Source organism: Anas acuta, chromosome 1 (genome assembly GCF_963932015.1).
Source record: "Anas acuta chromosome 1, bAnaAcu1.1, whole genome shotgun sequence".
Classification (NCBI taxonomy): Eukaryota; Metazoa; Chordata; class Aves; order Anseriformes; family Anatidae; genus Anas; species Anas acuta.
The window spans coordinates 96,100,252-96,111,814 of record NC_088979.1 but is presented as its reverse complement, the minus strand read 5'-3'; the positions used below and the strand labels follow the sequence as shown (position 1 = coordinate 96,111,814).

At 47.7% G+C, this 11,563-nt stretch overlaps 1 protein-coding gene and 1 long non-coding RNA gene across 3 annotated transcripts in view; one reads left to right on the top strand and one right to left on the bottom strand.

Moving 5' to 3' along the window:
* Positions 1-4,680: 4,680 nt before the first annotated feature.
* LOC137859860 (uncharacterized) lies at positions 4,681-9,561 on the bottom strand. The gene is made up of 2 exons (XR_011098605.1): positions 8,985-9,561; positions 4,681-7,426 (listed from the first exon to the last, which is right to left on the bottom strand). It is a non-coding gene; the product is annotated as an uncharacterized lncRNA (long non-coding RNA).
* A 114-nt stretch (positions 9,562-9,675) lies between these two features.
* HUNK (hormonally up-regulated Neu-associated kinase) overlaps positions 9,676-11,563 on the top strand; it is a 57,052-nt gene continuing 55,164 nt past the window's right edge. The window contains exon 1 of one of the 2 annotated variants that reach the window (XM_068689328.1): positions 9,676-10,104. In XM_068689328.1, the coding sequence (XP_068545429.1) occupies positions 9,820-10,104 (285 nt within the window). In that variant the 5' untranslated portion in view covers positions 9,676-9,819. The remainder of the gene's footprint in view (positions 10,105-11,563) is intronic. The other variant, XM_068689335.1, reaches the window with a different exon arrangement.

Below are 11,563 nucleotides of genomic sequence, written 5' to 3'. Positions count from 1 at the left end.
TTCTATGAGGGGCTTGCAGGATTATTGCCATCAGAAACAAGCTTACAGCACCCTGGGTGCTCAACACTCAGTTTTCCTGCTCCATCTCAGGTCTTTTTAGGGGATAGAAGGCAGCTCAAGGTTTCCTGGTCCTGCAATTGAACATTTCTGCAAAATCAAGCTTGTTACTGATGGTTCTTACAACAGCAGTAATTTTAAGCTGTGATACTCTTGGTTCTGAAGAGCTGGGGGTTTTGCACAATATAATGCGGGTATGGATCGAAAAAATAGGATGTGTTTTATATTATACGTAGCCATATGTAGTTGTCTGTAAATTATTTATCCCGTTGCTGTGCATGCAGCTAACACTTTGCCATGCCCGGATGGTTTGAAACCACTGCGTCTAAGGATATGTGGGATTTCAATTCCATGACCGAGAGGGGGAGCAGATGTTCCAGCTGATTTGTCAGGCCCCCTGTAATGCTGTAAAATGCACGTGAGGGAAAGAAGAGGGGCACAAGGTCTTCAGAGGTTAGAGCTTTTATTTTTATTTTTATTTTTTTTTCCATAAATGAAACGTATATCCCTGATTGAAAGGAAGACAAAACAAATGAGCCATTTCACTTTTCTAAACTTTTGTGCCAAATTCCATGCATGCTCAGGAGCTCAGCACCGTTGCAATGTAGAAACCCAGAATTTCTGGCTTTTGACCGTGTACCTAATCAGTAGGTATATAAATATGCCACTGGATTCTTTGCATAAACACAGATTTATCCATTTTGTCCTTTCCATGTCTTACAGCTGTTTCTCATCTTCATTGTAAGTCTGCTTCTCTCTTCCTTTGAATTTCATGCTGACAATCTTGTGACTAGATCTTCAATCATTTTCCATGATAAGTGAAGCTGGGTTTGTCAGGAAATAAAATATTTTATTAGGTGAATGCATATAGCTGGAAGAAACTCCAGGCAAGCTAGTGAAAGCTGATCAAACTGTATCAGTGGATTGAATGAAAGATAGCGTCTCTGCCTATAAATAGTGCTTTGCTTCACCTTTTCACTGTCAGTCTTCCAGCAATATAACTTCTAATTCCAATGGCAAATCTTCATTCTGCTTCTTCCCAGAGAATCTTGTTCATTACAAAAGAATAATTCCAAATTGTGGTTCGTAACACCAGATGGGCTACTATGATGCTCTAGCCCTCCTTCCTGTTTGACACACAGCATCAGGCTTCTTCCTGCTTGAAATAGAAAGCCTTTAGAAAGAAAAAAGAAAAAAGGAAAAACAAAAAAAAGGCATCTGATTTTGATTTAAAAAATTCCAAAGAAGGAGAACTTGCCATAGCACCTCACGGGGTTGCTGTGATGGTTAATTACCCTTACTGTTAAAAATGTGTGTCTTGTTGTATAGCTTGAATTTGTCTAGATTCAGCTCTTAACCGCTGGATCTCATTATAGCTTTGTCTGTGAGTGTGCATTCATACTTCTGAGCAATAGAGACTACAAACAGTCGTCATCTCCCTCTGCTAGGCTAGAAGGACTGAGTTCTTCCACTGTGAAGTGTATTATTTAGGTCTTTAATCATTCTCATGGTTCTTTTCAGAATTTTCTTCGGTCTGCCCACTTCTTGAGTTGTGGAGAACAGAACCAGATGTGGTTTTCCAGATGGGGTTACATGAGTGCAGAATATTCTGATAATTTAACATTTTTTCTTTCCTCCTCCTCCTTTTTCCTTTGTGTGTACAATTATGGGCCACACTTTAAATAGACTAAGATGATATTTTTGATAAGCAGAAATACCCACCTAGGGCCTGAGTCACCTTCTCTCTGTTGGTCATTCAAGTTAAGAGCAAATAGGGAGTGACAGGGTCTGAATGATACCAAAGCCAAAGCTTTCTTGTGCAATTCCTCTTCCATGCCAAATCTTTCATGATACATAGTGTTCCTCAGCCAGGTGGATAACCGAGTGCTGATTCAAGAGAAAAAGTGTTTGCTATAGAAACAGGTGCAGAAATGAATAATCTACTGCGTTTTGTAATAGTCAACCTGATATCCTGGCATATTCAAACACATCTTTGAGTGGTGCTGCAATCACGTAAATGCATGAACCCATAGCTTTTTTTTTTTTTTTTTTTTTTTTTTTTCTTAATATCTCTAGAAAGTCTACCTGTAAAAATGTAAGGACTTTATTTGCTTCCAGTTTTCCATTGAGTTACTTGCAAGGACATGCTCACTGAAAATTCTCTACAGAAAAAGGAAAAAAAAAAAGTGAGTAACTCTTTTTATAAGCAAAATGGATTTGATCATCCCACACATATTTAGGACCTAATTTGTAAAACTTCCTGATAAGGACTAGTATGATTTTGTTAAACAGGAGTGTTCATATGAATATGGACTACCCGTGTAAACAAACGGTTGAAGGAGCACATATGTTCAGGGCTAGACTAAATGTCCGACACAGCACTAACCTAAAGAGCCAGAAACCAAGAAGGGAGAATGTAAAGAGCTAGCCATTACTTTCAGGACAGTTTCATGACTTTTGGAAGCCTGAGTAATGGTTTTTAGATGCCCAGTTTAGTGAAGGAGAGCTGGCTGAGGAGGTGGGCTGGCAGTGCTGGGAGGCTGCTTTGAGCCTGTAGATTCAGGATCTTCGTGCAGAAACAACGCAGTAGGTTGTTGCTAGCACTTCTGGACTGAAAGTCATGTAAGGGAGAAGCAATAAGCTGAAAATAAATGGAGCAAGCATCCCTTTTGAGTGTGCAGAGGGCACAGTGGAGATTCATCTGTGGGCTGAAATGTTAGTGGGATACAAGTGAGCCTTGGAAGGAGGGCTTTGTACAAAGTCCCCAGATTTTGCTAAGGAAGAGCAAAAGAAGTAGGCTGACAAAGAATAGGTATGTAGTGCAGGAAAACTTTGGATCATTTAGAAAAAAGTTGCACTAGAATATCATGCATGAACTGCGTTATCAAGAGCAGCGTCCCGTGTTAAATAAACACTGTCTGCATGCTCTGTTTGTTTCCAATCTTTGCTTCCTGCACCGATCCTGGGGCTGTGGATTTGCAACGACCCCTTTGGACCAGTGAAGCTGTGTGGCTGGGACTGGGGCTGCCCGAGGAATTTCCTCCTCTCCTCTTCCGAGCGCTATCTTGACAGCTGAGAGCAGCCAGAGCACTCTCGCCGGCACACCCTGAATCTGCACATCTGGAGAGTGTAAGCTCTGCTTTCCTTGTGAAACATGCTCAGCTCAGGAATTTACTTCTCCCAGCGGCCTAGCAGAGCCAAAGTCCGCTGACTTTCAGGGCACGATGTAAGGCCCATCTGTTTGCTCAGATCTGTGCCGGAGGGTCTGGCAGCGAGGCTTATGGTTAACGTGTCCCGTGGGAGTCTGTGCGAGAAGAACAGTGGCCAGCACGCTACGTGTCTGTTTTTTAAACAATCTGCATGCATGCAGACTATCTGAAAGTTAACAACTGCAGGGAAATTAAACAAAATAATTTAACCTTACAGGCATTTTATAGTAAATAGATTCACTGAAAGGACCCCCTTTTGCTGCCTGTGCTGCTAGGGTTCTTTACACCTGACCAAGAGTGTGATCTCTCCTTGTCTCTTCTGCCTCGGTCCTGCAAAGAAATCACATCACAGACACTTCTATAAAAACAGACTGGCACACATTATATGCTCAGGATTAAACCAACACTGAATCATTGAACAGAAGAAGCTTGTGTGACACAAAGCCCTTATTAAAACTTAAAGAATTTCAAGGTAACAAAGAAAGAAATGTATTTCTTCTCCTTTTTTGAGTTCACGCTGGTTGGTCCTTCTTTTAAGCACGCAAAGGAAAGTACTGCAAGCCTGGCATCCAGCTGGGTTATCTGTTGACTGAAATACCTATGAACAAAATGGAGGGTGGTAAACAGGTTCTGATTAATTCCTTCAGGCTTTTGTCATAGACATAAAACCAGGGGGGAATCAGAAGGTGTCAAAACATGTTAGAAAGTACCCTAGGCCACAAGTACCATAGTTCCAATCTAAAAGCTCTTGTAGAGCTTTATAGATGCTCTATAACTATGTTTCTACTTGAAATCAGATGTGCTCCTCCAAGTTCACCTCCATTCACCTGTGCTCAGTTTGGCCTTTTTCTTCCTGTGCAGCATCGTCAGGTCCATCCTTATGCTGTTTCTGCTTCCACTGCTTGTCCTCTACATCTGCTGCAGCCTTTCACTGTTGGCAAAACTCTAAAGCAAGGACCAAAAGCCAGGTCTTCTCCTTCTTTCCTGCATGAGCTGTCCTACCAAAACATGAATCTTATAAATAAACTAATTTTGCGAATTAAAGATAAACACGTAGATTATTATGCTAATTGGGAATTGTTAGAAATTTCAGATTCCAAGTCCCATTTCGGTAAAATCACTCAAAGAGGATTCACATTTAATTTTTTTTTTCTTTATTTATTACTAAGCTAATATCACTTTGGAAATGTTTCAGGACTGTGCCAAGTCTTGAAGGTGTGTCAAAGTATTCACCTTTTAAAAAAAATGCACACTTCATATCTGGAATTCCCAGCTTTGAATTTTTGGTGTGGTTTCAAATTAGGAAAGTGGCATACACAGCAACATGACTGCAGCTAGTTAACCATGACATGCAGGTGAGGTTTGCAGTAATCATGCAGGAAGTCTATCTGAATATAATGGAAGGCACTTGGAAAATTAGTATTTTCAGTTTCAGTGCACCAAGATGAATTTTCATAGCTGAATACAAGACAGCATTCATGTCAAGGTTTTTAATCTGATTAAATATGTAAGGCTTCCCAAATTCTAATTAACACCAACTATACCCACAAGATTTGTGTTTATATCAGTTTTATAATGGGATTTGCATGACCAGCAGTTAGAACGGTGACTGGATAAACTTTGTTTGTTTGTTTTTCCGTGACTCACTGTGCCATCAGGGAGGTGCGTCACTCCTTCTGTATGTCAGAGATGAACTCTTGGGTAGTTCATGAGCTGTATAACTAGTGGATCCTGAACCTATGGGAACCTACATCTATGAGGAACTGAGGAAGCTGGGCCACAGCTGAGAAGTGCAGAGTTGCTCTGCATGAAATCCCGGCTTTAACACGGTGCTCTGTACCCCCCTGAAAGGAAGGAGCACAGCAAAGCTGCCCCCTGCACACACCTGGCTCCATATAGGTATAGGCAGCTTGTTGCCCCTGTCTGTGGAGAAATCGGAGGCAAAGCCTGTGGCAGGGGTAAGGGAGGACAAGCAGAGGCAAACACCAGTTGGACCTGAGCACCTCGGATCCTATCCCTGAGCCCTCAAGCCCTCCCATAGCCCATATGTACAGAGTACGTATCCCTAATAGTTTTGTGATAGTGTAACGTGTACTTTCACCACTGTAAAACTGTGCTTTCCAACAATGCATTCAGTCATACAAAATTCTTTCAGGCTTAAACAAAACATGGAAATCTTAGTTCAGAAGTGAGTCACTGGTTTGTTCACATTTTAGCACTGATGTAAACAAGGTGCTTGGAACTTGTCTTGCAAGCAAGCATTTAAATAGCTGACTTGCTTCAACACCCAAATCGGTGATTACTGTAGGTGCGAGCACACAGCAGCCATGGGCTGATGGTGCTCAGCCTGCAGCAACAATGGGAAAATCGCCAGTCCTAAATCACGCTCTGCAGCACTGGCACATTTTCTGATTTATTGCCAAGGAAAAGGAGAAGAAGGAGATGCAACCTCATGGCTTGAGGGCATCTTAATTCTGAATTTCCTTCCTGGTAGGTTACTTACTTCAATGCTGTCTAGCATTGCATTTACCATTTATAGGATCATTTGGACTAGCGTCAGTCCCTACTCAAATCTAAAGCTTCATTTCAACTACAAGCTCATTTCAATTTATTTGAGAGCACATTAACAGTGCCCCAACATGACACCAGGGACTGACCTGGCAGTCCATTGTGGGGGCTTTGACAGCATTTGTAATACCTCGCACCTTTTTCTGCAAGCCCTCCTCGTCTTCAAGGCCATTGCATTGCAAGACCCTTAAGCTGAATTTGGCCATACTTATTTTTAAATTTCACATACATGTGGTGGTCTAGGTTGTGGTATTGACAATCCAGCTTTGAGTGACATATTTTTTCCCTACCGTTATCGAAAAAATTACCACAGAGAACTTCAGGAGAACTGCAGAATGAAAAGATACACTAATTCCAGAGATTTACAAAAGTCTGATTTCCTTGTCTTTTACGTGTCTTCCATCACTGATATCCAAAGGCTTTTTCAAATATAAGGATTTCCAATAGGCATAATTAAGCAATGCTCTTGTGTTCCCTCACATGTAAATGGAGCTTAAATTCGAGGTGCTAAATTTTGACACTGTGCACTGCAAGACGGGTTTCACAGCAATTTAAGTTCAAAAATGGAACTTCTTAATTAGTGGAATATGGAAAAGAATAACAACATCAACACAGCTACCCCCTGCTGCTTACTTTGATATTAAATTCAATTTCTTTCATGATACCTCCCAGTCATCACACACTCTTGACTCTTACATCAGCTGCACAGAGCTACATTAAAGAAGCTGCAGGGCAGGGAGCAAGCTGGAGATTTCAGTGGGAGCACAGGGGAAGCTAGATCAGAGCTCAGCGAGACAGCAGCAGATAAACCCATTGCCAACACGTTTGTGTAAAAGTCAGCAAATAGTTTCAACGCTTACTGACTCAAGCACTTTTGCACCTATATTCGTCCCGAATATTTTTGAGGACAAACGTTGTTCAATATTTCTCAAACACAAGCTTTAAGCTTACGAAAGCTTAACTGTGAAAGTCCCCTTCCTGCTGCTGCTGCAAGGTGAAGTAATCTTTCTCTACGATTACAAGACCCCAAGGATTTAGGAATATGACTGTGAACATCAGCCAGACGGTATCTGCAGCATTCACCCATAGGAAGAGAAGTCATGATGTTATTAGTCGATCCTGGCCATCACTGCTGTGCTGGAAGAGCCGTGTCCTTCACTGCTGGCCGCACTGCCATGTGCAGGGGGACGGGCACCCTGCCTGTATCGGGTGCATCATCTGCTGCTGCAGACTTTTACTGTGCCAGTAAACGTAGAAGGTCCTCGGTGGCCTGCGCTGTTGAAAAGAGACGCAGTTTCTTCCTTCCTTTGCTCAAGGACCTCAGACCACTCCAGAAAGCAATTAATATGGATCGCACGCGCAGGTGAGGCATAAGGAGAATTCAAGCATCCCCGGCGACGGTCCCGTGCTCCTGCAAGGAGCGTTTGGCAAGCTGCCACTGGCAGCTGCACCAGAGGAGGCACCAGCAAGGTGAGACGAGCCTTTCTGCTGATGGGCTCTCAGGGTCACAAGCATTTCCTTCGTTCTGCTGCTGGACCAGCTCTCTACAGCTCTGTCCCCAGCCGCATCCTCCCCCGGCGTGGCAGCAGAGCCTGGGAACGCAGCCATGGAGCTTGACCCCAGGAAGGACACAGCCCTTGGCACCTGGGATGGTGCACAGGGGCCTCAGCCTTCCTCGGGGCTGCAAAACTCCCTGTCTGCCCACCGACAATGCACTTCACTACGGTATTTTAGAGTGGTGCAGACGGCCAAGGACAATACTGTCAGGGTAACTCTGAACTTCTTTGCTTTCACAGATTTAAATCAAGCTTTAAATTATTTTTAGTAGCTTGTTATTACAGCTTTTGCAACCTGAAGACAGACTACTGCCTTTAATTCATTAGTAATTTCAACAGTTAATCAGAAAATGTCATTACCTAGGAGGACTGCGGCTCAAAATAAAGCACACTGGAGTTAAATTTAAATTAAAGCATGGACAGAAATGAATGCAGCCTTTGATCCCCCTTCCATCCAGACTGCACCCTGATGGGCACAGCTGGACAGGATAGAAATCGTGAGAAGGGAGCAGTCTCGCCTGTTTAAAAGGGCACTGTCAACTCATTACATCCTCAAGTTGAGCAAATTAAAAAAAAATAAAAATTCACTGGGTTCTTTTGGAGCTCCACTAACGTTTTCTGTAACGGCCACTTCTTGCCTGTTTAATTTTTAAAAGAGGCTGATTTTTAGGTGTTTGACTGAAAATAACATAGCCTACTGTTAACATCTGTTTAACCTTCACGGTGGCCCCAGACCACCTTTCTGTTAGCTGAGTGGGAGCCGTGAGCCTAAACAAGGGCACGCACCTCTGCTTGCCTGCCTGTCTGTCTGTCTTTCAGCATACAGCTTCATGCAAGCTCAGGACCCACTCAGCAGGTGCCAGAGCCCCATGGTTTCAGGGTGAGCTTTGTCCTGGGTGGCACCAGCAGGAATGCAGGCGCTGAAGGCGATGCCTTGGGGCACATGGTGTCCCTAACCCGTGAGGACACAGTGGCAGTGCTGTGCCCCGTTCGGTGCATACTGAGGATGGTATGCACGGAAGGATTTTTCCCCTTCCATTCTGCAGTACAACTTTCCCCCCCATAAATCCATGTTGTTAAAAAGCTCACACACACCACGGCAACCTGTGGAAGGCTGGGGTCACCTTCCCTGCGAACAGCGGGGCGCCCCGGGCACCTCCCCGCTTCCAGCTTTGATTCAGGCAGCCTCAACAAAGCTATTTCCTGGACTGCTCACAATTGGCGGGAGACAGATTTACCAGCCCTGGCTCATTTGGCGGGGTTGGGACAGGCTGATAATGGCGCGAAATTTGGCCGAGGGTAAAACTAGGGATGTCGTGGTATCCGAGGGGACCCCAGCTGCTGGGAGCATCGCGCTGGCACAGCAGCCTGCAGCCCAGAAGTGGAACTATGGTGCACGTAGCCACAGGGAATCGATTTTGGAGGCTTTGATAGAAGTTTTAGAGTGAAAGTGGGGTAGGGGAAGGTAGCCAGCTGAGCTCCAGAAGGGTTTAGAGTGAGTCTGCCTCCCTGGTTCTCTTTCCCTACACTTTTCCTTGCCTGAAGGCAGCCCTGGCTGTGCTTTTGTCCCGAATACTTCGAAGCCTGGACTTACACAGGAGGCTCCCAGTTGTCATTCGCTACAGTCGGGAGGGTAAAATGATGATGTTTCTCAGCTCTGGCTTAAATTAGGAAGTTTTACCAGCGTAGCCTTGTCAACGAAAGCTGGTGTGAGAGGAGCACACGGCTCATCAACACCTGTGCCAGCCAAAATCCTATTAGCGCTGCGGTCGGGCTCCTCGGGAGGCAGGGAGCAGAGGGCTTCGGCTCAAGCAGCGTGCAGCGGAGGCGGCACGGCGTAAAACCGCTTCGACGCTTTTTAACGAGTGAAAGAAGAGCCTAAGAAAAATAAAAAAAATAATAATAAAAAAAAGAGGTGGCACGGGAGAGCAAGCCCCCTAGCGGGAAAGCAGCCCTGCGAGCCGCCAGCGGGGTTTTCGCCGCGGGCAGGTCCAGCAGCATCCTCACGGGGGGTGCTGCGGGCAGGGCGCCCCGCTTGCCCTCCGACAGCCCGCTGCAGGCAGCTGGAAGTCCTTGGGGTGTGAGGGTGCAGGCTGCGAGCAGGCAGGAGGGTGGGAGGGGAGCAGGAGGGGTGGCAGAGGATCGGGGGACCCCATCCGGATGGGGGCAGGCGGGCAGCGAGCCCCCAGCCCCCGGGGCAGGGCTGCGGGGCCGTGCAAGCGGGATGAAATTAGCGGCGGTCCAAAGCGGCGGCAGCAGCAGGAGGAGGAAGAGAAAGAGGAGGAGGAGGAGGAGGAGGAGGCGGAGGCAGAGGGAGGCGCCGTCCCCAGGCAGAGGGGCGGCAGCAAGGGGCCCCCCCCTCGCCCCGCTCCTCCCCTCGGCGCCCTCCGCCGAGCAACTTTGCTGCCGGGCGGCTGCACGGCCGGGGGATGCCGGCGGCGGCGGGGGACGGGCTGCTGGGCGATGTGGCTGGCGGTGGCGGTGGTGGCGGTGGCGGCGGTGGCGGTGGTGGCGGCGGTGGCGGCGCCGTGCCCGGTCCGGTGGCGGCGGAGGGCAGGCTGCTGGCCGCCTGGCTCAGCGCCGCGCCGCCCCGAGAGCGGCTCCGCGACTTCCAGCACACCAAGCGCGTCGGAGGCTACCTGATCGGCAGGAAGCTGGGCGAGGGCTCCTTCGCCAAGGTCCGAGAGGGGCTGCATGTGCTCACCGGAGAGAAGGTAGCCAGCCGGCCGGCCGGCCGGGGAGGGCTGGGCACGGCGGGGAGCGGCGCGGGGAGGGCGGCGGGGCGCGCTGCTGCCCCCCGGGGATGCTCCGCTGAAGGCGCACCGACCCCTTTCCCCCCTCCGGGTTTGCTCGCTTTGAGTGCCGGCAGGGTAAAACCTTCCCCTCCTTTCTCTTTATCCTCCCCCTCCTCGGGTATTAGTAGGAAAAGTCCGCCGAGGGGCTCTGCTCCTCGCCTCTTCTCCCCAGCCCCTTAGTGGAGCCTCCTGCCCATCGCTCAGGATGTGTCACCCCGCGATAGAGAGCAGCGGGTGCTTTAGTTTGGTCCACCCAGCTCGGGACCCACGGAGGAGTTATCCTGCTCCCGTTAAAGCTGCCCTGTTGGATCAGACCAGGTAACAAAGCTCTGCCTAACGCAGGACACCTTACTGCTTCTGCAAGCTCCCTGCACTGCCAGGACCAAGCACCCCCGGCAATTCCCTCCAGCACCCTAAATAAGCTGTCGGTACGGCTGCGTCTCCGTAGTATGCGTTCCTGCACTCCTGGCTCTTTTTTCTTTCCCCTTCCAGTAAGTTTGTCGTGGAGTGAAATTTCGAGTTAGGGCTCTGAATTTCATCGGGACAAAAAATGGTAATGTTAGTGATTATTATCATCCAGGAACGCGAGAGGAAAATAATTTTGTGCTCTTCTGTTACCAAGCGTGTGCTTCTCCTTGGTAACAGATACATCCAATGATCCTCTCGTTGATAAAAGGCACATGCACACACACGTCCTTCCCACCTCCACTTTTTTGGATTGCTACATTTATCTCAGTCTGTTAAGAGGAAAAAATAAAAAGGCCCACCACACGCCCCTCTGTCTCAGCTCCCAGGCCCGCTGCCTTCCTTTTTTTTTCCCCCCAGTGTCTTGAATAACACATGCTATGACAAAGTGCTGAGCAGAAACTCTAGGAGGATCTCCCTTCCTTCCTGCTGAGCCCTTGTGTCCTTATTCGTGGCCGGGTGCGATGATCTCTGAGCTCTGCCTGACCTGATCTTGTGCCGCGGGGTCAAAGGAGGCGCTCGCTGTCGGCTTCAGCGGGTAAAAGATCGGTCGCATAGCTCCAAATTCACACATTCAGGGTCCGTCCGCCCAGAAAAAGCACCTCTTTAATTTCAGGTATTTATGGATGAGCGATTTGAGTTAACGGATGGGAGATAAGGGCAGCTAATGACTTCCTTCAGGTGAGGCCCTATCTCAGCGAGGTGCCTCCCTCTCACCGGAGGGGGGAATGCTTTCCGTCCCACGCGTGACCCCATGTGAGGATCTCACAGAATGGTAGGGGTCGGAAGGGACCTCAAGAGATCATCGGGTCCAGTATCTCCCCCGGCAGAGAGAGCTGATGGACACTCAGCTCTTCTGGGCATGTTCCTCCACCACGCTTTTGCGTGGCCTCCAGCCAAAAGAGGCTGAAAC